Genomic DNA, 27,753 nt, shown 5'->3' with positions numbered 1-27,753 from the left:
TATTTATTTATTTATTTATTTTTTATTGGAGATATAAAAGGAAACGACTTGTTGTTTTTTCCTTTCCAGATTTCTTTTAAGGTTTAAAACATGTCTTAAAACTGTGAGGTTGACAACGATACGTAACAGGTCAAAGTATACAATATCTACCAGTGGTGGATTTAGACGGTTACAAATGGCATCATAGTCAATCACCAATCGGTGTGTCAGCTAAGATGTGGGGCACAAGAGGTGGATTGTAAAATACGAAACATTTTTTTATATGAAACATTTCTTATAAAGGAGTATTTTAAAACTATGAGACCATACTAACCGGTCAAAACGAATAAATATTTACAACGATGGATTTGGGTTGTTAATAAATTTTTTATCTCATATTTATTATATATTGATTTAGAAGTGCATTAAAATTTAAAATTTTGATTAAATGTCGAGATAATAAATAATTACGGCTAGCATAATTTTATTGATTTTTTTTTTTTTTTTTTTTGAGTTCTACAATTCAATTAATTAGGATATGCCCTCAAATAAATGTTAAGTTTAAAATATACACGTGCAATAGTAAATTAGTAAAATAAAATACACGGTTTTTTTAAAAAAATAAATAAATAAAAGGCAAAAATGCCAGCCTCAGCTATCAGTGGATATACCATATGCATGCCACTAGTCGCCGCCCACCAAACGCATAGAATTTGTTCTTACACGGCGAATCAGGTACACTGACGTGACGTGAAGCTTTCATACGTGGCGAGTTCCCATTGGGTGGTAGGAAGACTCAGGACTACCTTTATACGTGGCAAGATTCTACTGGGTCTTCCCCTTCATCCATACCCGAATATTGTTACTTCAAAGATCCTTTCGCAGCTTCTTCCAAAAAATTCCAGATTCGAATACGAAAACAGAGCTTTGACACGAGTCTTCATCCTGGACCGTGGGATCGACTCCAGCCACATCCAACGATCTATATTAACTCGGTGGCTTCGCCATCCCGAGATTCTCTCTTCCTCGTCTTTTCTCACCCGCTCAGCTCGGAATCGAATCTGTTGCCATATATTTGCTCGAGTCGCTTTTGTGTGTCCGATTCAAGCTTAACCTCGACGCTGCTACTCTTCTGCTACTGAGTGAGTGATTAATCGTTCAATCTTTTCCCCTTTGCTCTGTTTCTTTTGATTTGTTTCGGAGCTATTTCCGATTGTTATGTAAGCTGTAGTGATTCAGTCAATGCCCTTTGGGATAAACTCATTTCCTGATTTGTGATTGTTTTATAAGCTATTTATAGGTTTGATTTGATTTCACTATATTATCGTGCTTCGCCGCTACTGTTTTTTACTGTTGTGTTTTGATGCTACTCATTTCGGTTTTGAGCCTAAATGATTGAACCCATGGGGAAGAAAAACAGAGTTCATGTGTTCCGGGAAGGTGGAGATCGGAGAAGAAGGGTAGTTTTCTAGTTCCATTTCTTTGAAACATCCCTGTGCGTGTGTTTTTCGTTGGATTACATTTTTTTAATCTAACTTGTTAGGATTCGATTAGTTGAGAATAATTTCATAATCTAATATATTAGTGTTCCTACCCGATTTTACTTTTAATGAATACCCAATAATCTTGCCTTGTTCCTTATTCTCTTTCTTTTTGTGGGGTATGAATCCTTTCGGATGTGTTTATTGGTTATCTTTTGATCTTTCCCTTAAAATAACTCAAAACTTTTGCTGCAAAATTATAAAATGAAAACTGTGAAGCTACTGTGCAAGGTGAATATGGAAAACAGTGCTGGAGAAGGAAATTCCGCAAATGCAGGAGTCCCTAGGATTAAGCTCAATGAAAGAATTCTTTCTTCCATGTCTCGAAGATCTGTGGCTGCTCACCCTTGGCACGATTTGGAGATCGGTATGTGTACTTTTTGTTCTTTTTCAGAAGATTCTTCTACTGAATGTGCAAGGACTTCAGCTGAGCTTGTTTACTTCTTGAGTAGTAATGCTTGAATTTGTGATTTCAGGACCCGGTGCGCCGTTGGTTTTCAATTGTGTAAGGTTTTCGTGTTTATTTAAGGCTTACAGTGCTAGATTGTTGAAAAGATTTGGAAAGAAAAAATAAGAACTGGTTGGAAAGTGTCAAGGAGATTGGTTGTTTGAGCTAGTTGCTCTGAGATTTATTATGATGAGTTGCCAATTATTGAAACTTCAAACTGATTATTACTATGTATGGACAGGTTATAGAAATTAGCAAAGGCAGCAAGGTCAAATATGAGCTTGACAAAGCCAGTGGCCTTATAAAAGTGTGTTCATCTCCTCTCTATCTGTTCTTTGCCTTTCTGCTTATTTTGATGCAGTAATGGCTACTTTTTAAGCAGTATTATAATAAAGCTTGCTTTGCTGCATTGTTTCATGTTCCTGAGTTTGATGGCCTCTCATTTAGAAACTCTTAGAGAAGTATTTCAAAATCTTTTGACCTTTTGCTCGTAAACAACGACGATCTGGTTTAGAACACCATAGATCATTGAAGATGCTTTCTTGTACTAAGTCTTCTCTACTATCAGACATTGTTATTTGTAATCAGTCATTGTTTTGTCGATCATTGGAACAGTCCAAGCTTACTATGGGTAGATATTGTCTTCTTCCGACTTTTTCTCTCAAGATTTTAGAGCGCATCTGCTGGGAAGAGTTGGGTTTTTCCTAGGTTCCCCTCAAGGTTTTATGTTTGCTAGGAGAGGTTTCCACACCCTTATAATAAATGTTTTGTTCCCCTTTCTAACCGATGTGGGATCCCACAATCCACCCCTTCGGACATCAGTGTCCTCGCTGTCACACCAGCTCTGATACCATTTGATACCATTTGTATCAGTGTCCTGGGTTTATGCTATCTTGAATGTAGGCATTTTCAATTTGTTCATGGAGAAGATGACCCGTGTTTCAAATTTGTGGAAACAGGTCGACCGTGTACTTTACTCATCAGTTGTTTACCCACACAACTATGGTTTCATCCCGCGTACAATCTGTGAAGACAGTGATCCTATGGATGTTCTGGTACTGATGCAGGTAAAATCCAATGAAGTTTAAGAGAATTAATTATCTCTAGTTATGAGTTGATATCTTTATTGTTCTTCTGCTTCTCTGTGGCACAGGAGCCTGTGCTCCCTGGATCTTTCCTCCGAGCTCGTGCTATTGGATTGATGCCCATGATTGATCAAGTATACGGCCCCCAACTTTCTTCTGAACAGTTACCAAAGTCCTGTAAACAACCCAGGATTTCTTTTCCCTCTTTAAGCTAACCATTGCAGTTACCATGGTGCAGGGAGAAAGGGATGACAAAATCATAGCAGTATGTGCTGACGACCCAGAATTCCGCCATTACAAGGACATCAAGGAGATTCCCCCGCACCGGTTGGCTGAAATTCGCCGATTCTTCGAAGACTGTATCCTCTTAAAACACATTCACATTTGAATCCATATATTATGGTTTATGAAAGCATTTTGTTGGTTTTTCCTTGACATCTCTTGAACCAAAAAGACAAGAAGAACGAGAACAAGAAAGTGGACGTTGAAGACTTCCTGCCAGCTGAAGCTGCCAGTGATGCCGTCAAGTACTCCATGTAAGCTTCCATCTAACCCTTCTGCAACTTTCTCACTTTCTATTCCCCTTCTCGGTTGAACTCAGAAAAACTAGCACTCTTTATTAACACCAATCGAAAAGAGATTACAAGACACTCTTTCTTTATTAACACCAATCGAGAAGAGATTACAAGACACTCTGTAGAAACTACTCATGAAACGTAAATAAGGTGAAGGGTATTTATAATGCTATTTTCTTGAGATGAAAAACTAGATAGAGTAGGGGAGATGTATTTACCGATATCTTTCTTCTTAAAATATTTAGATATCTTTATTTTTTAATTATCTAAATGATTTTAACATAACTCACTCGTGATGTTCCTTTTGTAGGGATCTGTATGCTGCTTACATAGTTGAAAGCTTGAGGCAGTAAGTTTTTTTGCTTCTTCCCCTGTTCTTATCCAATAACAGACTGGCTATTAGACCAGTTAGCAGCCTACGTAACGAGGCTGCTGTTAAACGTTGTATAAATGGGCCTTGATGTCGGCCCAATAGTGAAATTTGGACAATATTGGCGGCGTGGCCCAAAATGACCAAGTCTATTTCAAGCTTGTTCTAATCATTATTGCACCTTTAATCCCAACATGGCCTGCAGTTTTTTTAGGCTGCTATTATTTGAATTAATCATTCCTCTTTATCTTTAAGCAACCATTTTCTTCCCCAGTCTTATATATATTTTTTATATTATATAATTATATAAAATTATTATTTTAAATAACCTGCCATCCACTAATCTTTTCAAACCAAAAAAAAAAAAAAAAAAACAATTTTTCATTAATAAATTTTTGTTTTTGGTTTTTTTTAATAATTTAGGGGATTATAATTGGACAGCTAAAAAACAACCAAATCCCGTTTCATTTCATGATTGGATAACTGACAGGATTAGATTACGATTGAAAATGACGATAATTTCAATTAATTAAACTATAAATATTAAATAAATAATTAGAAATATGAGCTGAGCTGAGGTGGAAAATGCAAGTCAATGCCACAGGTAAAAGCTGCAGCTTTGACTTTTGTCTTTTAAATTTCAAAATTCCCATCACTGTTTTTCCAAAATTCTATAATTCATTTTATTATTATTATTATTATTATTAATTTTTCTTTTATATCACATCCTTACAATTGTTTTATTATAAATATATACTAATATCTTAATTTGAATCTACACTAAATAAATAAATATATTAATGAATTGAAAGAAGTAGATATACATACATACATATAAATAAATAAATATATATATATATATATATGATATTACACGTCTAGGATTTAAAATTAATTTAATTCATAGGGCTAACAAATGAATGATGACAAATTCAGCTTTAGGCTACATGTAATTGGCATAAAGTGGCCAACACAAGGGCCCACCATCCCATGCACTATTTACTTTATTTATTTATTTATTTATATTATTATTATTATTTTGTGGGAAATTGGTATGAAGCTTGTATAAAACAAAAGCTACCAAATTTCCAAATTCCCATAGATGTGTGTACCCCAAATCCTTTTTAAGGTGGAAAAGTGCTTCGCTCCCAAACAACACACTTAAAACTCAAGGAAGTTTTTTTTTTAATTATTTTTTAAAAATATATATTAATTTTCAAACGAACAACATATCTCTCTATTGTTTACCTCGAGCATAAGCTATTATGACTATAAACAGATCTATACAATTATTTTTTAAAAAATAATCAAGTCAAAGACTCGATTGGATTAGAGAGACCATTATCAAACAACTCACAAACTAACGAAGATTCACGATTTCACATGAATTATTAAAAAAAAAAAAAAAAAAAGGGTTTGTTTTCAATATAATATCATTGTATTGGTAGAATTCCCACCCTAAAAAGATGCAGACATTGGGAGTTTGACTAATTTTTTTTAATGGGCTTCAAGGGCTTGTCTTTAGAATAATAAAATTTTAAATAAAGGTAAAGGAGTGAAGAGAGAAAAAAAAAATAAAAAAATAAAAGTAATAAAAAGAAGATATTGTAATTTAAAAAATATTAAATAAAAGTTCATTTAAGGATTCCTTCTACATTAAATATATTATTCGCTTACAAACTTTTCCTCATTACAATCATACATATACCAAATTTCAATCAATTCATTAATAAATAAATAATAAAAGACAGAAATGTATTGTTTTAGCGTAAAAAATATGTTAATTTTTAATTTAGATGGTCGAAATATTCAAATATCTGAAATTATGGCTGCCCAAAATTATAATTTTTAATTTAAATAGTTATATTAAGAGAATTTTAATTTTCAAAATTAAGCCATTTAATTATATAAAAGAAATTTTACGACTCCTAAAAATAGTAAAATTGAGCGTAAAATTTAAATTGAAAAAAATATTATTTAAGATTATTTAAAATTACGTTTTTAATATTTATTTAGTTTCTCTCTCCCACTTACCGGTTTACCCGGTCCCCATGTTTCCTTCCTCCATTTCCCGGACCAGCCGGTCTACGGTCCCACCTGCAGGGTGCGACTACATTCCTCCGTCATGTCGCATTCGTTTAAAATATCCACAAATGGCATTGCTGTAATTTTCGAATTGTAGCAAGCCCTTTCTTGTCATTTCGAATTTTAATTTTATCTCTTTTTTAAAAAACAAAAGAATTTCGTTGCCTTATTCGTTTTCCTTCGTTGTCCTCTCGTCTTGCGTCTGGCCCTGCTGCACAGTGGCTCTCTCCTCTCTGGTTCTCTCTGCACAGTGACCGAAAAAAAGCAAGAGAGAGAGAGAGAGAGAGAGAGAGAAAGAGGAACTGTTCTACCACGAGGAGTGAGATTGAAAGTGAAGAGCGCTACATTTCACGCTTTGTAATGGAGAACTGAGACCTACAACCTGTGTTTTCATGGATAATCTCTCCCATTCTCGCCTCCCCAACAGGGGTTCTACCTCCGTTTCTAAGAAAATTTGCAATGGCAGTAATGGTGGTGGACCTTTTATAGCTCAGACTATCTACGACGATGTCTATGGCGGTCCTCCCAAGTTTGGAGTCTCTGCGTTGTCTCCTCGCTTCGAAGACTATGGTGAGATTTTTGGGAGCTTCCATGCCCTCCGTACTTCCTCCATTCCGATTCTTGATCTTCCGGCTGTCGATGAATCTGAGGTTTTCTTCGACGCTCGGAGCTCTGCATTTGACTATGCGGAGGTTTTTGGAGGGTTCGATGGTTTGAATTTTGCGATTTCTTATGAGGAACTGGTTGGCCCTTCCCAAGGCGTTGATGATGGCTCTTCCGACGAAGCTTGGTATGACTGCATTTTGTTGGCTTTTGTTGGTTGATTTCTGTCAAATGTATTGAAATTGACCTTTTCTTCTTTCCCTCGGCTTTGAGAAGAAAAAAACAAATCACACTTTTGGGCTTTACTTATGGTTTAACATTTTGAAAGTTCATGTGTTTTGGTTTAAAATGCGGGAGATCGAAGGTGAAGGTGATGGTATGTTGACTTCCAACCTATAGTGAATAATTCTGGCATGTAGATATTGGTCTGGTTTTCCTTGTTTGAATACTATGAACTCGTGTATCTTGATAATTGACCTAATGATGCTAGAACTTGACGGTAGAATGCTTTGTGCCTTGCTTTTGACATTCACAGGACTCCAGCAGGAACTGATTCTTTGTCAGACTGTTCAGATCATTCTGGAAATTCTCATTGTATGTCAAATGAAGACTCTAATCAGTCATTTGGTGAAAGCACTGAATTTTCCATATCGTATAACAAGGTTAACCGAGAAGGCAATGGAAATGTATCAGATGGGAAGATACACGTAACCCAGTTGGAGATGCTACCTGGATTCTCATATCTGGTTGATGAAGCACATCCCTCACCAAAGGGAACATATGACGATCTATCCCTGAAGACCAATGACGACAGCTATCTCAATATAGATTTTGATACAGGAAAGGTTAAGGGCAAACATCCAAAGAACACTATGCCACCCCCAGTGGACAGTAATGGCTCTGGACATGTATTCGAGGATAGCCTTATTTGTCAAAATGAATTTGGTAGAGAGGTTTTTCATTCTCATGAAGATTTCATAACCGTATCTGAAATAAGCCTTAGAACTGAACCTTCTCAAGTTCCACCACCTACTCGGCCGCCTCCCAAGTATGCTGCCAAAATGGGGGACTACACTAAAATGGCTTTAAATTGTGAGGATGCTTCTGAAATAATTTCGGATGATCATTTTAATCCTTTATTTAATGTGGAGGTCGACGCTGGTTCATCTGCAGCAGCCTCTGCTGCAGCTATGAAAGAAGCAATGGAAAAGGCTCAAGCACGTTTGCAAAGTGCAAAAGATTTGTGGGAGAGGAAGAAAGAAGGAGTCCATGGACGGATGAGACTGGATGCAAAATATGATATGAGAGAAAAGGAAGGAAATTTGACCAAGATTCCAAATCGATTTAAGGGTTTTGCCGATGAAAGGGTGCAGGGTATTGGTGAAATTCATGACCATAAAATGAATTTTCCTGCTGGAGAGAAGAGGCAAAAGGATGTGAAGGCAACTGAGGTTTCTTCAACATTATTTGGAGGAGAGGAACTATTAACAGTTGCTGAAAAGACCGTATCAATTAGAAATGGGAGTAGATTTCTTGTGTCTGATAATCATGATTGCTGCAGTGAATGGAAAGATGCCACAGAGTTTTTTGAATTGGCAAGAGCAGATATATCTGGAAAGGAATTTGAGTTGTTGGACAATGATGAGATTTCCAACTTTGTGACTGGACCAATAGTAGCAGAGACCATCATTCAAGCATGGGAGAACGATAAAGATCAAGACAAGGATGGGAAACCATTCCATACGGCTCATGCTCTGAATGAAAACGTGAAAAATTTGGAGAATATGGTCCATGGAAAGGTGGAAGATAAGATAAAACTAAAACCAAATAAAGACGAGACTAGGCAAAAAGAGCAGGTGAAACTTCATCAAGGTGTTTGTGATCTTGAAGCAAATGATAGGATATTTGGAGTTGCACAAGACTTTATGGAAGAAAAAAAGCGTACGTCCAATGCTAGTGAACTAGAGAAACATGAAAACCGTATTGAGTTTAAACAACTGGACAGTGAGCTAAAAGTTGATCAACCTGTTTCACCAATTGATATCGAACAAGAAAAGAAGAAGGTTGTTAAAGGAAAGGAAAATGGAAATATTCTCAAGGAATCTCATAGAAAGGAAAACAATGCAAATAAAATGGAAGAAGCCCTTGAGAATGAGAAAAGAGAAAAGCTGTTCTCGGAGGCTTCTGAAAGGGAAAAGCTTGAGCAAAAAAAGATGATGTTCCTCGAGCAAGAAGAAAATAAGAAAAGACTCAATTTGGTTCTTGCGGATGAGAACTTTAGGAGACAGGTGGCTCGTGAAATAGAACTGGATGGTGTCCATGGGAAGGAAGATCATGGGAAAAGGGGAAAAGAGGCTGCCAAAGTTGTAAGTGAGAGATCAAAATTAGCTCATGAGAGAGAAGATGACGACAAATGGTCAAAAAATATTCAGTATAGAGAAGAATGTGAAATAGGAGTTAAGGATTCATTTCAGCGTTTGAACATTGAACGCAGGCCAAGTGATGTGGGTAAGTGTAAAGTGACTCAGATGTTGGTTGAAGATTCACAATATAGTGCAGATCTCAAGGGTGCGAGTATGGAGCATGATGAATTAGAGAAATTGAGTGACAGACACGAAGTAAACTCAACAATAGGATCTCAAGCATATGTGGAAGTGAAGGATTTGGGGATATCTGCTGCGGCATTTCAAATGCATGATGACCAAAACCACTTACCCACGGTACTAGCTTGTTCAATAGGGGTGCCTGAAGAATTCTCTGTTGTAGATGAAAGTGGAGTGAGGACTACCGTCACAGGTAATAAAACTTCATCAGAAAGTGATGGAATTGATAATCTGCAATTTTCCAAAAATTCTTCTGCATTGGGTGCGAGGCAGGCAGAGATAGAACATCATAAAGTTTCAGTGGAAATGGAAGATGCTGATATTCAACTTTCTTTCAATGAATGGACCAAAAAAGTAGGCAAAGAAACAAGCTTTCAACCCAAACCTGGTGATACACAAGCAGAAGCAACTAATTCGGAAGATGCATTTTCATCTGAAAACTCAACATGTGTGGATGAGCGAGAGAATAAAATTGAAGAGAACGCACTTAAGATGGATGATATGAAAACATCACCTCCTCTGGATAGAAGTGGTGAGAGAGCAGGCCAATCTAACGTTGGCATGGAAGAGTTTGTAGGGAGAAAGACATTTGTCACCAGAAGGGATTGTGATCCTGAACAACCAGAAAGTAACTTGTTTTGTCGTATGGAAGATAAAGTGAAGTTCTCTAACCAGGCTGAAGATGAGGGACAAACAGTTTCTGTTCAGGGGGTGAATATAAAGGCTGAGAAAGGAAGTGGAATGGAGTCAACTCGGCCAACTATTTCAGGAAGGACACAAAAGAGCGGGGAATTTGCCTATGAGGTCAATGCAAATCAGGCCACAGAAAGAAAGGAAAAGCTTGTGAACCAGAGCCATAAATCTAAAGGAAAAGAGAGTGAGAGAGTGAGGAGCGAAGCAGAATTTGAGAATGATATGCTTCGAAAATTGGAAGAAGAGAGGGAAAGGGAAAGAGAGAGAGAAAAGGATAGAATGCATATTGATAGAATTGCTCTTGAACCACGTGATAGAGTTGGTGCTGAAACTCGTGAAAGGGCAGAAAGGACTGCTCTGGAGAGGATGACTGCTGAAGCTCGACAAAGAGCATTGACAGAGGCACGTGAAAGATTGGAAAAGGCTTGTGCAGAGGCGAGGGAAAATTCATTGGCTGGAAAGGCAACTATGGAGGCAAGGGTAAAGGCAGAGCGTGCAGCCGTAGAAAGAGCAACGGCAGAGGCCAGGGAGAGAGCTGCAGAGAAAGCCATGTCTGACAGGACTTCCTTTGGGGTGAGAGAGAGAATGGAAAGATCTGTTTCTGACAAATTCTCTGCTTCTTCGAGAAATAATGAAATGAGACAGAAGTCTTCATCCTCTGTAAGTATACTATGCTGGTGTTTTTATAATGCTTGATATTTAGTGCATATCACTATCACGATGTGAAATTTAAGTTGGGTGGTGGATGCCAGGGTCAGCCCAGCCTACAATCTCAGAGCTTTGGCTCTTCCCTTGATTCAAGATATGCCTACCACTCGGCTTATGATGGTATGGGATTTGCGCATCTTTTTCCTTTCTGTTTTATAAGAGCTACAATTCCTTTTCTCACCACCTGTATCTTTTTAGCAATTTGATCATACTTCTGGTTTCTGAGCTATCTGTTCTCTGCATGAAATTTTCTTAATTCAGAGAGGAATGGGGGCGTTGATGGTGAATCGCCTCAAAGATGTAAAGCCAGATTAGAGAGGCATCAAAGAACAGCAGGACGTGCAGTATGATTCTGATCCTTCATGATAATTTGTGATTGACTTGTCTGTACATTATGAAATGACCAACACTTTCCTTTATCTTTCAGGCAAAGGCTCTGGCAGAAAAAAATATGCGTGATCTTCTTGCTCAAAGAGAGCAAGCTGAGAGAAATGTAATACTCTTTACAACATGCGAGATTACACTTTTGGAAGTTCTCGCTTCTTAATTTGTGACATATCATTGAACCAATCTATGCTGTTTGCAGAGATTGGCTGAGACATTGGATGCTGACGTTAGGAGATGGTCAAGTGGGAAGGAAGGAAACTTGCGTGCCTTGCTTTCTACACTTCAATATGTACGTTTATTTTTTACTTTTATCTGCTAGGTTGTGTCCTCTGCTGTGGGGTATCAAATCTTGTGGTGAATTTTCAAGGTGTAATGTGGTTTCTGCTACGGTTCCCCTTCTCCTTTGTACAACTTTCTGTTGATTCGTTGCAAGCCTTGTCTAGCTTTATCCTGCCCTATAGATTCACCAAAATTTATCTAGAATATATTGGATTTGGGTTTGTTGAACGTAGTTGTAAAAGATTCAGACCAAGCCCTTATTTACAATAAATAGGGTGAAGCTATTAACCGAGCTTGAATCTATGGTTTTTTAGGCATAAGCACTTGCAACGGTTTATAGAACTAATTATCATGTTGCTTGCAGATCCTTGGACCTGGTAGTGGTTGGCAGCCCATTCCCTTAACGGAAGTTATTACTGCAGCTGCTGTAAAGAAAGCGTACAGGAAAGCCACTCTGTGTGTTCATCCAGACAAATTACAACAACGGGGTGCAAGTATTCAGCAAAAGTATATATGTGAGAAGGTCTTTGATCTACTAAAGGTGTGCTATTAACGAGTATATGCCGTATTGTTTTACAGTTTTTTTTTTTTTTTTTTTTTTTTTTTTTTTTTTTATATTCATTAGAAGAAAGAATTAAGTGGTAATCATCTCCACTTCTTTTCTATTATTATTATAATTTGAGGTTATCCTTTATAGCTTTCTTCCCATACCGATATCGACAATCCTAGAACTTGTGCTTTCTTATTTGTTTGTTCACCTGTGAACAAGCATTGCAAAGGTGTATAAACTGCCTCTAATATTCTGGGTTGTCTTTGATTCTCAGGAAGCTTGGAACAAATTCAACTCGGAAGAGCGGTAGCCTAAGCTCGTTGTCTATGAAGAGAAATTTATAAATCTACCACTTTTGGGCTACTACCTGTATTACTTAGTAGTGCTGGTAAGTGTACACTCCATGCTCATCAAACCCTTTTGAATTCTACTCCTAAAGTTGAAATGGAATCATAGTGAAACCAAGTAGAAGTAAATGAAAAATAGAGCCACCATGTTTGTGTACTGGAACCTTCTTTGCTGTGTATGAAAATGTTGAACTGAAGCTTTGAGGAAGAAGGAGAAACAATCCTATCATTGATTCATTTTTTTAAGTGAAAATGTGCAAGTGAAGCACGTGCAAGGAAACCCCCAGCCGTCTTTGTTGATCATGTAATTAACAGAAAGAAAAGTCAAACTATTGCAACTTCGTAGCATTTAGCAATCCAATCTTGACCAAATGGAGCCCATAAATCTACAACCTACCTTCCACAAATCTCTCGCAACCAACCAACCCTCTTGGCCTTCCATTCTGCACAATTGAGCAAGCAGCACACCCTTCCTGTTCTCTTGCTTAAGCTTTCATTTTCTGTTGCTTTTGGTAGCCATGTTGAGAGCTTTGAGTACCAGGAGATGTCCTCACAGGTACGAGTATCTCATGGAGGATCCCACCATTAGCCTGATGGAAGGGCGGCTGAAGAGGACAGCCAGTGTACCAACCATAGTACTCGGTTCGGGGTCGAGAAATCCGACGTCTGCCGTGCCTGCTCAAGCAAAACTGAAGCAGTCGAAGAAAGCTAGCAAAGGACATGCCCTTTTTAATTTCTTTGATTTTGGTCGGAAGAGAAAGTCAACGGCCAAGCCTGAATTTGCAAGGTATCTGGAGTATGTGAAGGAGGGAGGCCTGTGGGATTTGAAAGCAAATGCTCCTGTAATCTACTATAAATGATTCAATTCATATTTGTTCTTCTTCTTCTTCTTCTGCTACTCTATTTACCTTTACCCCCTATATGCATTATAACATTCATTTCAAAATTATTTTAGGTAAAAGATGAAATTGGATCACGTGAGAATGTTTGCTTAATCCACCTCAACTAAATCTCAACTAAATGGTGTGTGAAAGTTCTCTGTTTGTAATCAAATAAATTAACAGGATATGAAAATAGTAATAAATAGAAAGAACAATAAATGTAAGAATACTACCCTAAAAAAGTCAAATATTTAGATATTTATCTTATAATAAAATATTAAATAGGATATATATTAAACTATAATTTAGTACTAAATATGAAATCACACAAAATTCAAATTTCCTTATTTTAAATATTCGAGCGTGCAGTTTGTAAGTTTGATGGAGTTATTTTATGGTCTATTTGGTGTATTAATCAAATTTAACTTTGTATAAAAATTTTGACCGAGTTATTTTATAGCCTAATTGGTGTAATAATCAAATATTAAACTTTGTATAAAAATTTTGACCGAGTTATTTTATAGCTTAATTGGTGTAATAATCAAATATTTTCATTGAATTAATGAGTTTTTTTTTTCTACAATTACTCTTCGAATTGACATAATAAATAGAAAAATTGCAACTTTATCCATGACGTTATATTCACATTGGACCAATTTTTGTTGTTATTTTTAAAACATTTGATCAATTTGGCACGGTTTAATAAAAATGATGATTTGTCGTTTATAGCAATATTAAAATTATAAACACGTGGAAAATGTATGTTTTTTTAGAAATAAAAATTAATCCCGACCAAATTAAAATAATAATAATAATTTTAAAAATTTTATTATTCATCTAAAAAGAAAAAAAGATATTGTCAACTCAAAATCAAAAGCTATGTTTGACTTTTCCATTTTTTAGTGCCGTCGACATTGTCCATTGCCCATCCCTTGACCTCACCTACCCTTTCGTAATTTCACGCTTTAATTTTCCTTTAATAATATATGTATATATATATATATACACGTGTGTGATTGTGTGTTATATATAGAAGTGACATCATCATAGCTGTACAGCTGGAAAAGTCTAGGGAATTTATTTGTTTTTCTTATTTTTCTTAAATGGTTAATATTATTTGTTAATGGAATTTAATTTCAAAGGCAAATTTTTATTTTATTTTATCAATTTTGGAGATAATGTATTTTATAAAATTGTTCTGAAACTAAAGATATGAGTTTAAATAAGTTTTTTACAAACCTTTCTTTTATTTAATTTTTTTATATTACATAGATTTTTTGAAGTATATTAAAATTTAAATTTTAAAAAATTAAATTAGTAGAATATTATATGAGAAGCAAAGAATAAGAGGACTAAATTTAAAATATTTGACCATAGAGTATTTTATTTTAGCGCTTTCATTTATTATATTCAAAATTATATCTAATATATCACTTAAAATTTAAAATTTAAAATGTTTGATTGGTCATAAATTTAATAAAATTATTAAAATATTTAAATTAATTAGCGAGTACTTTAGAGAGTGGTAATGACCGTACCAAACGAAATTAGGGCACTTTTACAAGTCACGCATTTCAATACCAAATGTTGGAATAGGCAATCATCAAAACGACACCGTACAACACGTTCCTTTCATTAAAAGAAAAAGGACAGCTCCTTGGTTGGACGACACGTCGGGGGGAAAGCTCAATTCAAATTAGGCTTTCCAAAGAGCGAGGAAGGGTATTTCCGACTTTTCAAATGCCGGTCAGTTCCACGGGCAAAAAGGGCAAAAAAGAAAAAGAGAGAGTGGTGGGGTGGGGGTGGGGGTGGGGGATTCGTAATCGGTATAAAGGAAAATAGGAGAGGAGGAAAGGAGGGAGGAAGAAGGGCTTCAAATATTTGCGGAGAAGCTGGCTGCGTGTGCGACAAGGCGAAGAGAAGTGGCGGTCTTTGCGACCCCTAAGAGGAAAACACAAAAAACTTGGAGAGGAGGTTTTCAATCTCTCCCTCATCTCTCTTTCTCCAACCCCATTTATTTTTCATCCTCTTTTTATGAACGACGGGGAAGAGTCCATAGGAATCAAATCGATACTCTAAAATGGGACTTTCTGTCTTCTCTTGCAACTTTCCGACTCCTCCCCGATCCTCTGCTTTCCTTCTCACCTCTTGCGCCTAGGGTTTTTTTTTTCTGCCTCCATCTTCCTTTTTGAGGTGATTTTGTTGGATGTTTGAATAAAGGGTATGTAGAATTTGTGTTCTGGGATGTTTTGTTTTTTTATTTTTGGGAGATGGGTGTACGCGACATCTGAGAATCCTTGATGGGTTATATTGGGTTTCTGTTTTTCTTCGTTTAGTTTTGATTTTTTCATACGATTTCTTTTTGGGGGGTGTCTTTGTTTTGAAACGCTTTCTCATGCTTGGGGAGAGGTCTAGCTTTCTGATTCTTTTTGGATGTACATGTTTTTTGTTTTTGGTGCAATTTGTGTGTGAAATAGCTAGTTCTTGAATTCCGAGGTTTGGTTTATGCTTTGTTGTGTAAAATTTGGCTGAATGGGACTTTTAGGGGGGGTGTTTGCTTCAGGCTGTAGCAATGTTTTGTCTTAATTAGTGCAACTCGATTGTGGTTTTGGCATTATTATATACTCACTGGATTTGCTGCACCTTCGAATGCAGAATCATGCCAACATTTACTACAATTGCGTTGGATAGGTTGTTAGAACCTGGAACGTCCAAATCTGTCGATAAGCCCCTTCCTAAACATATGCCTGCTTTGACCTTTAACCGTGCTCCTAGCACGAATTTGGAGAGGAGAAACAGCGCATCAGCTGCTGAAAGAAAAGTTCAGCGGCCTCAAATAAAGCCAGCTTTGTATACCACTCCGGAGGCAACTCCTCTCCCGGATTCACCATCTTCATTTCCTCCTTCCCCTTATATTGTCAATCACAAGCGGCGTGGGCCTCGACTTTTGAAGAGTTTCTCTGAGGATGTGGTCTCTTCTTGTCAAAAAATTAATGATAACGATATAGGAAATGTGAATGTGAATGGTTCAGATAGCAATGATGTAAAGTTGAGTGAGGGTGCTTCTGTTACTGTTGACTTGCCTATTCCGAACAAAGATGGACAAAGAAATGGCCAAGATTGTGCTACTAGTAGTAATGTTGGTCAAAATGGTAGTGTTGATGGTGATCATGGTGCTACTGCTGTTCAACACGGGAGCAATCACACTAATAACGGAAGTAGTATGATGGTGAGCAATGATGTTGCTCGGGAAAAGGATTCATTGAAGGTTGTTGTGCCAACTTTGGACAGTCTTGGAGATGCTGAAGACTTCTTCGACCCACAGGATTCTTTGAGCGTTGCGAGTAACACAGATGGAGAGGACAATGGCTATGAACGTTCAGCCAAGTTTTGTACTCCTATGGGGGAATTTTATGATGCTTGGGAAGGTAATCACTATTCTATGCATAGAAAATGTTATTCAGTTATACCTTTTGATTGCATAATTTCATTCTACATATTGTTCTTGTCACTATCATCCATATCATCACTATTATCAATAAGAAAACCCTTAGGGTTGTTATTCGGGAACTTGGTCAGAAATACTGTAATGAAAGGAAGATAAGAGTTTATCGCTAGGTATTTGATCAGATAGGATCATTCAGTTCCTATAGAACCTATCACTAAAATATCCCTACGGGGTATAGGGCTAAGCGGAGTGAAAAGGGGTTTCCATGAGATTGGAAATTCAATAGTAAATTTGTCTCTGAATAACTTCCATAAAATATGATTGCCAACTTGAAGTCAACTTCAATATCTTATGACTTCGAACTTGAAGTCAACTTCAATATCTTATGACTTCGTTTCTTTTCTGCAGAGATGTCCTCTGATGGTTTGCCACATCCTTCTATTTCTGTTATTGAAGCTGAATTGCGTGAAATGAGACTATCCCTATTGATGGAACTAGAGAAGCGAAAGCAGGCTGAGGAAGCACTGGACAATTTGCGGGGCCAGTGGCAGAGGCTTAGAGAACATCTATCGCTTGTAGGATTGACCCTTCCTTCAGATCCCACAGTATCCACAAATGGGAATCTCGTATATTCTGACCCTGCTGAAGAATTGTGCCAACAAGTTAATATTGCTAGGTTCGTCTCGGGTTCTATTGGAAGGGGTATAGCAAGGGCAGAGGTGGAGACTGAGATGGAGGCACAGCTTGAAGCTAAGAATTTTGAGATTGCTCGATTGTTGGACCGGCTCCATTACTACGAGGCAGTGAATCATGAGATGTCCCAGAGGAATCAAGAGGCTGTAGGTAAGAATCTGTTAACCTCGACTTTTATTCTTCTATTCTGATCTCTCAATGTTGATGATTTTGAGTGAACAGATCATTAAGTGTTGTTGTCTACTGTAGAACAATTCGATATGATTATTCTGATCCACTGTTATTGATGAATCTTGAAGGAATATAACAGGAAAGTATTTGTATGTAAATCTGTTTTCTTTTTCATTTCCATGGATCCTAGTGCCCATCCAATATGGGTTTTTCTTGTTCCAATTGGTCTGGGTTGTCAAAACTGCGCACGTTGTAGAACGGGAATCCTTTAGATCCATTGGTTTTCTATGCATCCTATGGTGCTACCCGATTTCGCCTTGGTGCTTTTTCTTGCATAAGTTGTCATATGATCCCCTTTTGCTTTAGTTCTCTGTTGCTGTTGCTTATGTGTTGTTGAATCTCTCTGTGTTATTGGCTAAGCTTTGCCTCTACCTATTTGGTTTCCAGACTTGGCACGGCGTGAGAGGCTGAGAAGGAAAAGGAGGCTGAGATGGATGTGGGGTTCGGTTGCCACCACAATCACACTCGGCACTGCAGTCTTAGCTTGGTCGTACCTTCCATCAGGAAAAGATTCGTCATCCATCAACGATTCGAAGGCCACCGAGCATGATGATGCAACAGATTGATAATTGCTGACACAAGGAAGTAGTTTATGTACCGTGTTATAGAAGGAAAAATAAAAGAGGAGGCATGCATCAATTACATTTGGTATAATGTTGATATCAAACGTTGCTTTTGTCAGAAGTGTTCACATGCCGAAGGTATAGTTCTTATAAATCATCGGCCCTTATGATGATTAAAGGTGAAAGAAATGGGTTGATTGTTGAGATATATATTTTGTTTTTTCCAGATCTAACAGGGTTATGTAACACCTGAAATTTTTGGCAAGATGTACACTCCGTTTACTGCTAACTGTAATGGAATACTGCGTTGAGCATCAAACAATTATTTGGAGACGAGTTGGGACTCTGTGATGAACTCTTTCTGAATGAATAATGCCTGTTTTCATCCTTCCATTATAGCTGTTGTGAGCGCTGAGAACCATAATTTCTTGTCTATTGAATAAGCTTTCAATGTTTGCAGTTAATTGATGCCGTAAATGAGAGTTTTGTTGAGTTCTAATCTGTAAGGTCAGGAATGGGCATAATTGACTTTTACTAATTTAGTACGAGGAAGTGGTTTTATACGTTAGAACTCGACTTATAAGGTTGTGGAAACTCTCCCTAGCATACGTGTTTAGAAGGGAAAGCTTAAGGAGAACAATATCAGCTAGCCAGATATTCAATGAGGGCACTGGGTCTCAAAAGGGGTGGATTGTGAGATGACACATTAGGCGATACGTTAGGCCTCGAGAGGGGTGAACGGGGTGGACTGTGAGATGACACATTAGGCGATGTGTTAGGACGTTGGGCCTCGAGAGGGGTAGACTGTGAGACGACACATTAGGTGATGTGTTAGGACGTTGGGCCTCGAGAGGGGTGAATTGTGAGATGACACATCAGGCGATATGCCAATGAGCGTCGCTAAGCCCCAAGAGGGGTGTGGAGAATTATCTCGTGTGTTTTGAAATCAAAGCTTAAATATGACAATATTTGCTAACGGTGTGCTTGAGTTGTTAATCGATCGAATCAAAATTCCCAAAATAAAAACAACCAAGATTTAAAAAAAAAACATGTAAATCAATTTTTATTTATGGTTTCTACAATATTTAATCTCAATTACGCTAAGAACTTGGGCTTGAAAGAAAGGCCCAAGCCCATTGGAAAAGGGCTCGTTAGAGAGAGAAGCCGAAAAGAAGAAAGTAGGCAGGATAAGGATACGGTTGGGATTGGTGGGAAAGTAGATCACACTAACACCTGTCTTCTTCCGTAGATTGCGCCGACGATTTGCCATCTAGCCCTAAAGTTTCTCCATTTCACGTTTCACACCACTCAACTTTCATTAATTTCTCAAACCCCCCATCAACACCTTTTCACCTACAACCACAGTAATAATCCATCATTGTTCATCATTTTACTCTCGTCATCACCATGATTAGCATCATAATTCATGTTTAGCCTATACCATAATCACATAATGCACCAGATCAAAGTTCAAACAATACCTGTCGGAACTCATGTGGGGATGCCCATTTTCAAAAAAACTCCAAATGGGAGCTGCCTTTTTTGTCGGTAGGAGAATCAGGGACTTAATTAGGATCTATTAGAAGTTCTAAACATGCTAAATGCCGCAATTAATGCATAATCTTTAGCTTTAAAAGAGCTTCCACTAAGATTCTTCTACTGTGGGGCTCATCAAAAAGCAACCTTCCACTCCCATTTATGCTCAGAAAGTAGCCGAAGCCCTTCCACACCCATTGATAGAATCAGAAGAACAGACATGAAGCTTTGGGCTTTGGCTCTGTTATTGCCTATTTTGGTTCATGGTGTTGCAGGAGATGGTTTTGTCAGAACTGGGGGAGCTCGTTTTCTGCTGAATGGTAGTCCTTACTATGCAAACGGCTTCAATGCCTACTGGTTAATGTATGTCGCCTCCGACCCATCTCAGAGGTCGAAGGTCTCCGCCGTGTTTCGTGAAGCCTCAAGCCATGGCCTTACGGTTGCTAGAACTTGGGCTTTCAGCGATGGTGGGTATAGACCTCTTCAATATGCTCCTGGCAACTACAATGAACAAATGTTTCAGGTATGTTTCAGGATTCAGACAGTTTTATGTTTCTTTTTTTGGTTTGATTTATGTTGTTCTTCCACAGGGGTTGGATTTTGTTGTAACTGAGGCCAGGAGGTTTGGAATCAAGCTGATATTGAGCTTGGTTAACAACTATGAGAACTTTGGAGGGAAAAAACAGTATGTAAATTGGGCAAGAAGTAAGGGACAGTACCTGAATTCTGATGATGATTTCTTCAGGAATCCTGTCGTGAAGGGATTCTACAAAAACCATGTCAGGGTGAGTGAAATTTCCTCTGTTCTTTCGTTTCTTCATAAAAGAAAGAACAGAAGCAGAAGCTCATTTCATGTTTGTTCAGACCGTTCTTTACAGATACAACAGATTTAGTAGAATTCATTACAAGGATGATCCAACAATTATGGCCTGGGAGCTTATGAATGAGCCTAGATGCACATCAGACCCATCTGGAAGAACAATCCAAGTGAGTTCTGGTTTTCCCCTTCGTGGATCTGAGTTATCAGAAAAAGGTTCATTCAAGCCCAATCACTGTCATTATCCAAGAATTTATAATGCTCTATCCATTCGTAACGGTGTGGAAAACTTGATTTGAGAATGGAACAAAGCATTCTTTATAAGGGGGTGGAAACCTCTCCCACGTTGGTTGGAGAGGGGAACGAAACATTCCGTATAAGGGTGTGGAAACCTCTTTCTAATATACGCGTTTTGAAACTGGTACGTAATAGATCAAAGCGGACAATATTTGCTAGCAGCCGACTTAGACTGTTACAAATAGTTTCAGAGCCAGACACCGAGCGGTATGCAAGCGAGGACGCTGGCCCCCAAGGGGTGGATTGTGAGATCTCATATAAGTTGGAGAGGAGAACGAAGCCTTCCTTATAAGGGTGTGGAAACCTCTCTCTACCAGACGTTGTTACAAATGGTATCAGAGCTAAACAGTGAGACGCTGTCCTCCAAGAGGGTGGATTGTGAGATCTTACATCGGTTGGAGAGGGGAACACGTTCCTTATAAGGGTGTGGAAACCTCTCCCTAGCAAACACGGTAACAAATGGTATTAAAGTCAAACAATGGGCGGTGTGCCAGCAAGGACGTTGGGCCCCCAAGGGGGGGCAGATTGTGAGATCTCACATCGGTTGGAGAGGGAAACAAAACATTTCTTATAAGGGTGTGGAAACTTCTCACTAGCAGACAGTATCGAGCCAAAACAGATCATATCTATTGGCGGTAGACTTGAGTTATTACAATAAGTTCATTTAATGAATCTTAAAGCTTACACTGTTGGTTTAAATGTAGGCTTGGATCATGGAAATGGCTTCCTTTGTGAAATCTATTGACAGAAACCACTTGCTAGAAGCAGGTTTAGAAGGATTCTATGGACACTCATCACCTCAAAGAATGAGACTGAACCCAGGTTTTAACATTGGGACAGACTTCATTGCAAACAACAGAATCCCAGGCATTGATTTTGCTACTCTTCATTCCTATCCTGATCAATGGTAAGAACTTAAAACTTTCAAAACCAATCTATGTCAATTCTCACAACATTTTAAACCCAAATTCAAATCCACAGGTTATCAAGCTCAAATCAACAATACCAGCTATCATTCTTAAACAATTGGATATCAACCCACATACAAGATGCACAGTACATACTACACAAGCCAATTCTCCTCACAGAATTTGGCAAATCATGGAAGGTTCCAGGTTTCAGCACAAAAGGAAGGGATGTTCTATTCAATACCGTATACTCCAAAATATACTCATCTGCGAGAAGGGGTGGCGCCGCCGCTGGGGGCCTCTTCTGGCAGCTACTGACGGAAGGAATGGATTCTTTTCGCGATGGATATGAGATAATCCTAAGCCAAAACCCTTCAACGGCGAACGTGATAACCCAACAATCCCGCAGGCTGTATCAAATTAGAAGGATCTTCGCTAGAATGAGAAACATCGAGAGATTGAAGAAGGCTAGGGCTGCAAGGGTCAAACCAATTGGAAATTGAAGGAACTTGGTAAAGGGTTTCTCTCCTTGAGATGAATCGCTTCGTCCAGGAGGAGAGCTGAGATTTAAATTCATGTGTTCTTATTATGAGCTTGAACGGACCGAATTTTTAGTTATGCATTATTTTGTTCTCGGTGGTTATACAAAGCCTAATTTGACCCTAAACACTCCTTTTTCTTTTTTGAAAGTCTAAAGCAAACCGAGAAGAGCTTAGGCTCAAAATGAACAATATCATATCATTGTAGAGAGTCATGATTCCTAATACATTTCGTAAACCAGGTGAATGACTAAATGTTGTAGATGGTCCGATGCTAACGAAATTGGTAACATGAGAGATGCATGCGATTGAACATCAACTAGAGTCTTCTCAAGTTCTCGGAAGCTAATTCGAGTGTAGACAATATTGTCTTTGTTATTCTAATCGTCTCCTCTGCTCCACCGAGAATGTACACGAGCGACGTTCGGTTAAAGGAAATCTCTCAAATGGACCTAATACTATTGGAGGTTGAGGTAGGCTTATAAGATGCTGAACGTTAGGAAATTGGGCTACCCATCCAAACTCAAACAAGATGTTTTAGGTCCATTCCGTTTGCAAATGAGAATTTTAAATATATATATATATATATAAATAGTCCGACCAAACAAATAATTCCTTTTAAGATATCATCTTTATCACATATTTTAATTACACTAACATTTTAAAGAATAAAAGTACGTCACCAAAAAGAGATCATTCAATATTTCCATTTGTTTATTAAAAATTTTATATAGTAGAATTGAATGAGATTAAGTTAGTTAGAGACCATGTGTGAATGTCTGTCCTTGTCCTTGTCCTTGTCCTTGTTCGTGATAAGGACAAAGATATTAAACGGTTAAATTGGTAATAATTAAATTTGGTCTCTGTTAAATCTATTTTTATTAATTCAAACTCATATAATATATTTTAGGAACGAGAATTTAAAATTGTATTTTTTTAAAATATAATCTGACCAAACAAATAATTTCTTTTGAAATATAAAAATATCATATTTATCAAGAATAAAAATAAGTCATTCATATTTCCATTTGTTTATTAAAAAATTTATATAAAATTAGGACAAATAAAAATTAGTTATGAATCATGAGTCCAATTGAATTAAATTAAGTTAATTAGTCTTTGTTTGTCTGAAAAGGACAAAAATGTTAGGACAAAAATATTAAAAATGTTTGTAGATAATTAAGGTTTGTAATAATTAAGTTTCATTTTGACTATTTCAAAACAGTGTTACAACCATTTTTCGTTAAAAAAAAGAAAAAAAAAAGAAAAGTGTTTAAGAATGTTTTCTTCTAGAAATTAATTTATTATTCTTATAAATTGAAAATAAGACAGACGTATTCAATTATTGTTCTTATTTTTCGCCTTTAAAATGGAGTATAAATAGACATTTTACTCGTTTTAAAATTATTTTAAATGTGAGGAATACTTAATTAATTTTTATCGTTTTAAATTATTTTACAGCTCATAATTTTTTTATTAAATTATAAAAACAAAAATAAAAATAAACCTAATTTTCCATTTTTTACACGTTTTTAAATTATTTGATTCCTTTTGGGTAGATGTGAAATCCTCTTACTTTCACACTTCAACTAAATGGATGACTGCAACCATGAAAGGTAACATCAAACAAAAGCTAATAAAATATCTATACGAATTAATTCAAAATGAAAAAATAAATATAAAATAATTAATATTGATTCAACATCCACCACAACTCTTTAAATACGAGCCACTTTCCCCATGCCCAAATCACATCCCATCTCAAAAAAGTATTCAATTTGAGAACAATACGAGACCGATGGAAGTGTTTCGAGTTCTTCACATGAATGGAGGAGCTGGAGATTTTAGCTATGCTAATAATTCCCTTCTTCAGGTCAGCAATTTTTTGTTTCGAGTACCGATGTTCTATTGAGTTGAGTGAGGTCGAGATTGTTTTATATCTAATTTAATTGTTCCACCAACTGATCCTTATTTCTTACCATAGATGGAAACCTTTCTTTAATTGATGTGTTTTAAAATTGTGAGACTGGCCGCTATGATATGTAACTGGTCAAAGCTGACAATATCTACTCAAAACTGTTATGAATGGTATCAATGTGAGATGCCACATTAGTTTAGTTGGAAAGTGGAACAAAACATTTTTCATTCTACCTTTATAAAATTGGTAGGTTGATTGGTAGAGTGACAACCTAATGATCAAAGTTGACAATATCTCAATGCATCAAATTTTCGTTTATTTGAATCAAACTCAAATTATTCAAATTTTGTTTGAACTGACTCAGTTGAAGGTGATATCAATGACGAGGCCAATTGCAGAGGAAGCCATCAGCAGCCTCTACTGCTCCACTTTGCCAACAACGTTCACCATAGCTGATTTGGGATGTTCTTCAGGACCAAACACTTTAATGGCAGTGTCCCAGCTCATTAAAACAGTGGAGAATATTCGTACAAACCTCTGCAACAACCCAATTGAATATCAAGTTTTCTTAAACGACCTACCAGGCAATGACTTCAACGCCATCTTCAAGGCCCTCCCTAATTTCCATGAAAATTTCAAAAAGGAGATGGGAGCTGATCTTGGGCCTTGTCTCTTTACTGGGGTGCCTGGCTCCTTCTATGGCAGGCTGTTTCCCAGTAGGAGTGTCCACTTTATTCATTCTTCCTACAGTCTTCATTGGCTGTCTAAGGTTCCCGAAGGTTTGGAAGAGAATAAAAGAAACATTTACATGGCTGAAACAAGCCCTGCCAGTGTGCTGAAGGCTTACTACGACCAATTTCAAAAGGACTTTTCATTGTTTCTTCGATGTCGGGCTGAAGAATTGGTGGATGGAGGATACATGGTTCTGACGCTCTTGGGACGAAGCAGCGAAGATCCAACGAGCAAGGAGTGTTGCTACATTTGGGAGCTCTTGGCTATGGCTCTCAATGACATCGTTTCTCAGGTACCTTCCATTCAAAATTTATAAACGATAACATTCAAATTGATGTAAGTTGTCATAAAGAATAAGCTCATACATGTATTATCATTTATTTTGATTCATAACTAACTCTTTTTTATTCAAATTCTCATTTATTTAGTTCATAATTCTTTCCGATCATAGCTCTCGTTTATTTGGTTTATAATTCTTTTGATTCATATTTCATTTTGACACATGTATCATCTTAATTTATGTATGAATATTAATGTTGTTTTGATTAATGTATGAGAATTAGTATTGATACGACTATATAAACGTTTGTCGTAGTATTGTTTTGATAGGTAGAGTCGTAGTCATTTCATGTTTGACTACAAGCAATGAGAAGAAACTTTGTTGAAAGACTTTCTAATGGAAGAGTGTGATAGATACACTTGTAAACACTTTAGTTAAATACAAAGTCTGTGTCTCTTTATTTAATTTTTGTTTCGGTATATGTGAGTGCAATCGATCTTGACTCTGCTCCCACTACAACAATTAGGTATTCGAACATTTTGACTGTGACATTATATTATAACACGAACATGCACACAAAAGGGTTTTGATCATTTTTGTGTTTGCATCAACCAATCACAGGGAATGATAGAAGAGGAGAAGCTTGAAAGTTTCAACCTTCCCAAGTACATGCCATCGCCAACAGAAATGAGTATCGAGATTGGAAAAGAAGGCTCTTTTGTGGTTAATCGAATCCAAGTTTCGAAAGTGGATTGGCATGTGTATAATAACAACGACGAATCCAACGGGTTAAGAGCTGGTGGGTACAACGTAGCCAAGTACATGAGGGCAGTGGCTGAGCCAATTCTGGTAAGCCATTTTGGCGAAGCAATTATGGATGAATTATTCATAAGATATGGAGAGATTATCGTGGATCGAATGGCCAAGGAGAAGCCTGAGTTCGTCAATGTCACTGTTTCTCTCACTAAAATGAAGTGAGAGAAACATGGCGGTCACTGTCAGTAAAATTTAAATCTTAGTTTGCAGAAAAATATGTTGTTGTTCTGTTATGTTCGTTAATTACTCTTCTGGCTTTCATAATTTTCTATTTTCTATTTAGTTCTTCATTTAATTTTCAAAATAATGAGACAAATATCTTTTTAAATTTGGGCCGTCTCATCTTTCTACGGCCCATTTTATATCATTGGCCCGTAACATCTTATTTCCTTCAATCCTTCGAAAGGCCCAATAATTCGAATAATCCAATTAATACATTTAGTTTAAATAAATACAAATTGTAGGCTGTCTTTATATTTCATTTATTTATTTCAATATTTGTAATATTAATTACATCCTAAATTTTGATTCCCCAATTCCTTTCGTGTCATCGCGTGACTTTCCCCAAGTCTTCTAGCCGTCCAGATCTGCATTCAATTTTTTGTTTGGAATAAATTATAATTTTATTTTTTATTATCATATTGTCGACATAATGACTTTTAAAATCTTCTTATTTGTCATTGCCACTTGCCAGCAATATTTTCCATTAAACATTTTCTTTATTTTTTCGGCCCCTGCTGACGTCATTATGTCATCCAATCTCTTTCAACATAATGTTTTTATTATTATTACAAAATATTCGAAATTATCTGTCCTTGCAATAAATTATTGCAAATTGAGGCCCCCATGACTTGGTATTTGTTAAGAAGCCCCTACGAAAGTCAAGTATTCCTACATTTGATGTAGACTATAATTATTTGTTTTTTAAAATGCCCATATGTAAATTTGAAATTTTAAATATCAAATTATAATTAATTATTACACCAAGTAGAATCAATAATAATAATATATCTGACCAGATAATATCAACCAATTAAACTTTCAACACGATTCAAATACAAATCAACTTTAAAAGACAACAAAGCGAACACCGTGATAGTAGTGGGTTTTGATTGTTACCTTCTCTCTGTTCAATCATATTTTTTTATTCTTACACTCGTCAATGAACCTGCGACTCCAAAACTCGTTTCAATTAACTTAATGGCCCACACGAATTTTAAACGACTTTTTCATAAGTATTACGTTCTCTTTAAATGTTATATTTATTTCGAAATTTTAAAAGGTTTATTTTAGTCCGTAGAAAAAAGAAAAAGTATTTCGGGTATTTCAAAATCTAACCCTGGACAATATTTGAATGTCTTGGTCATTGGTTAATTATATTTTGTGTTACGTCATTGGGCATTTTAAAAATTTGAACACAAATACAATAGAAAAATCAACAAAGTAATTCATATTTTAATTAATTCGTTAATGCCAATAAGATAATTGATTAAATTATGTGATAATAACTTTTGATTAATTAAGTTGTTTTTATTTATCACTTATTATAATTATTTGGAATAATACAACAAGAAAATAGAAAAAAAGCATTAAAATAATAATTATTTAGCATTTTTCATTATTAAACTGTTGAATTTCTTCCGTGTCGAAAGCTCGCCAATAACATCATTATAATTTCTCTATTTTCTAAATTCATGCGAATATTAAAATCTTTAGTTGAAAGATTGCTATCAACTTCATTTATTTATTTCTTCTAAAAATATTTTATTTATTTATTTAATGGAATGAAAATGAAATACCAATGATTTATTTATTTTAAAAAAATACATATAAATTAAAAG

General features: G+C 36.5%; 6 protein-coding genes and 1 long non-coding RNA gene across 14 annotated transcripts; 6 read left to right on the top strand and 1 right to left on the bottom strand.

Moving 5' to 3' along the window:
* The first annotated feature begins 879 nt into the window (after positions 1-879).
* Positions 880-4,228, top strand: LOC111497449 (soluble inorganic pyrophosphatase-like). Of its 4 annotated transcripts, none has more exons than XM_023148239.1 (9): positions 880-1,121; positions 1,752-1,887; positions 1,997-2,025; positions 2,210-2,275; positions 2,928-3,035; positions 3,122-3,187; positions 3,292-3,412; positions 3,508-3,589; positions 3,939-4,228. In XM_023148239.1, exons 2-9 carry the CDS (start codon positions 1,758-1,760, stop codon positions 3,979-3,981), a joined length of 645 nt encoding a protein of 214 aa, XP_023004007.1. In that variant the 5' UTR covers positions 880-1,121; positions 1,752-1,757; the 3' UTR covers positions 3,982-4,228. The 4 variants fall into 4 exon arrangements, with proteins under 4 accessions (XP_023004007.1, XP_023004006.1, XP_023004005.1 ...); XM_023148238.1 differs by having other exon boundaries at positions 1,740-1,887; XM_023148237.1 differs by lacking the exon at positions 880-1,121 and adding an exon at positions 1,149-1,439.
* Positions 4,229-6,271: 2,043 nt separating this feature from the next.
* On the top strand, positions 6,272-13,207 carry LOC111497445. 3 transcript variants are annotated; one of them, XR_002720609.1, is made up of 9 exons: positions 6,272-6,873; positions 7,222-10,642; positions 10,735-10,810; positions 10,952-11,034; positions 11,118-11,183; positions 11,277-11,366; positions 11,721-11,897; positions 12,181-12,294; positions 12,810-13,207. XR_002720609.1 is itself a non-coding variant. In XM_023148227.1 (8 exons), exons 1-8 carry the CDS (start codon positions 6,476-6,478, stop codon positions 12,214-12,216), a joined length of 4,347 nt encoding a protein of 1,448 aa, XP_023003995.1. In that variant the 5' UTR covers positions 6,272-6,475; the 3' UTR covers positions 12,217-13,207. The 3 variants fall into 3 exon arrangements, 1 of the variants encoding a protein (XP_023003995.1); XR_002720610.1 differs by having other exon boundaries at positions 12,770-12,866; XM_023148227.1 differs by having other exon boundaries at positions 12,181-13,207.
* On the top strand, positions 12,772-13,262 carry LOC111497412. Its single transcript, XM_023148197.1, has 2 exons — positions 12,772-13,095; positions 13,209-13,262. The coding sequence occupies exons 1-2, from the start codon at positions 12,772-12,774 to the stop codon at positions 13,260-13,262; spliced, it is 378 nt and encodes a 125-aa protein (XP_023003965.1).
* Positions 13,263-14,954: 1,692 nt separating this feature from the next.
* Positions 14,955-18,462, top strand: LOC111497447. Of its 3 annotated transcripts, none has more exons than XM_023148230.1 (4): positions 14,955-15,108; positions 15,790-16,562; positions 16,991-17,425; positions 17,894-18,462. In XM_023148230.1, the coding sequence occupies exons 2-4, from the start codon at positions 15,794-15,796 to the stop codon at positions 18,070-18,072; spliced, it is 1,383 nt and encodes a 460-aa protein (XP_023003998.1). In that variant the 5' UTR covers positions 14,955-15,108; positions 15,790-15,793; the 3' UTR covers positions 18,073-18,462. The 3 variants fall into 3 exon arrangements, with proteins under 3 accessions (XP_023003998.1, XP_023004000.1, XP_023003999.1); XM_023148232.1 differs by lacking the exon at positions 14,955-15,108 and adding an exon at positions 15,115-15,327; XM_023148231.1 differs by lacking the exon at positions 14,955-15,108 and adding an exon at positions 15,115-15,355.
* Positions 18,463-19,104: 642 nt separating this feature from the next.
* On the bottom strand, positions 19,105-19,737 carry LOC111497105. Its single transcript, XR_002720568.1, has 2 exons — positions 19,551-19,737; positions 19,105-19,422 (listed from the first exon to the last, which is right to left on the bottom strand). It is a non-coding gene; the product is annotated as an uncharacterized LOC111497105 (long non-coding RNA).
* LOC111497104 (mannan endo-1,4-beta-mannosidase 7-like) lies at positions 19,734-22,290 on the top strand. The gene is made up of 5 exons (XM_023147756.1): positions 19,734-20,128; positions 20,196-20,390; positions 20,470-20,592; positions 21,424-21,626; positions 21,701-22,290. Exons 1-5 carry the CDS (start codon positions 19,826-19,828, stop codon positions 22,128-22,130), a joined length of 1,254 nt encoding a protein of 417 aa, XP_023003524.1. The 5' UTR covers positions 19,734-19,825; the 3' UTR covers positions 22,131-22,290.
* A 1,627-nt stretch (positions 22,291-23,917) lies between these two features.
* On the top strand, positions 23,918-26,186 carry LOC111497465 (salicylate carboxymethyltransferase-like). The gene is made up of 3 exons (XM_023148265.1): positions 23,918-24,039; positions 24,449-25,108; positions 25,718-26,186. Exons 1-3 carry the CDS (start codon positions 23,965-23,967, stop codon positions 26,072-26,074), a joined length of 1,092 nt encoding a protein of 363 aa, XP_023004033.1. The 5' UTR covers positions 23,918-23,964; the 3' UTR covers positions 26,075-26,186.
* Positions 26,187-27,753: the final 1,567 nt, after the last annotated feature.

The sequence above is a fragment of the Cucurbita maxima genome, unplaced genomic scaffold, assembly GCF_002738345.1.
Source record: "Cucurbita maxima cultivar Rimu unplaced genomic scaffold, Cmax_1.0 Cma_Scf00023, whole genome shotgun sequence".
In the NCBI taxonomy this organism is placed as follows: Eukaryota; Viridiplantae; Streptophyta; class Magnoliopsida; order Cucurbitales; family Cucurbitaceae; genus Cucurbita; species Cucurbita maxima.
This window is presented reverse-complemented; position numbering and strand designations above follow the sequence as displayed.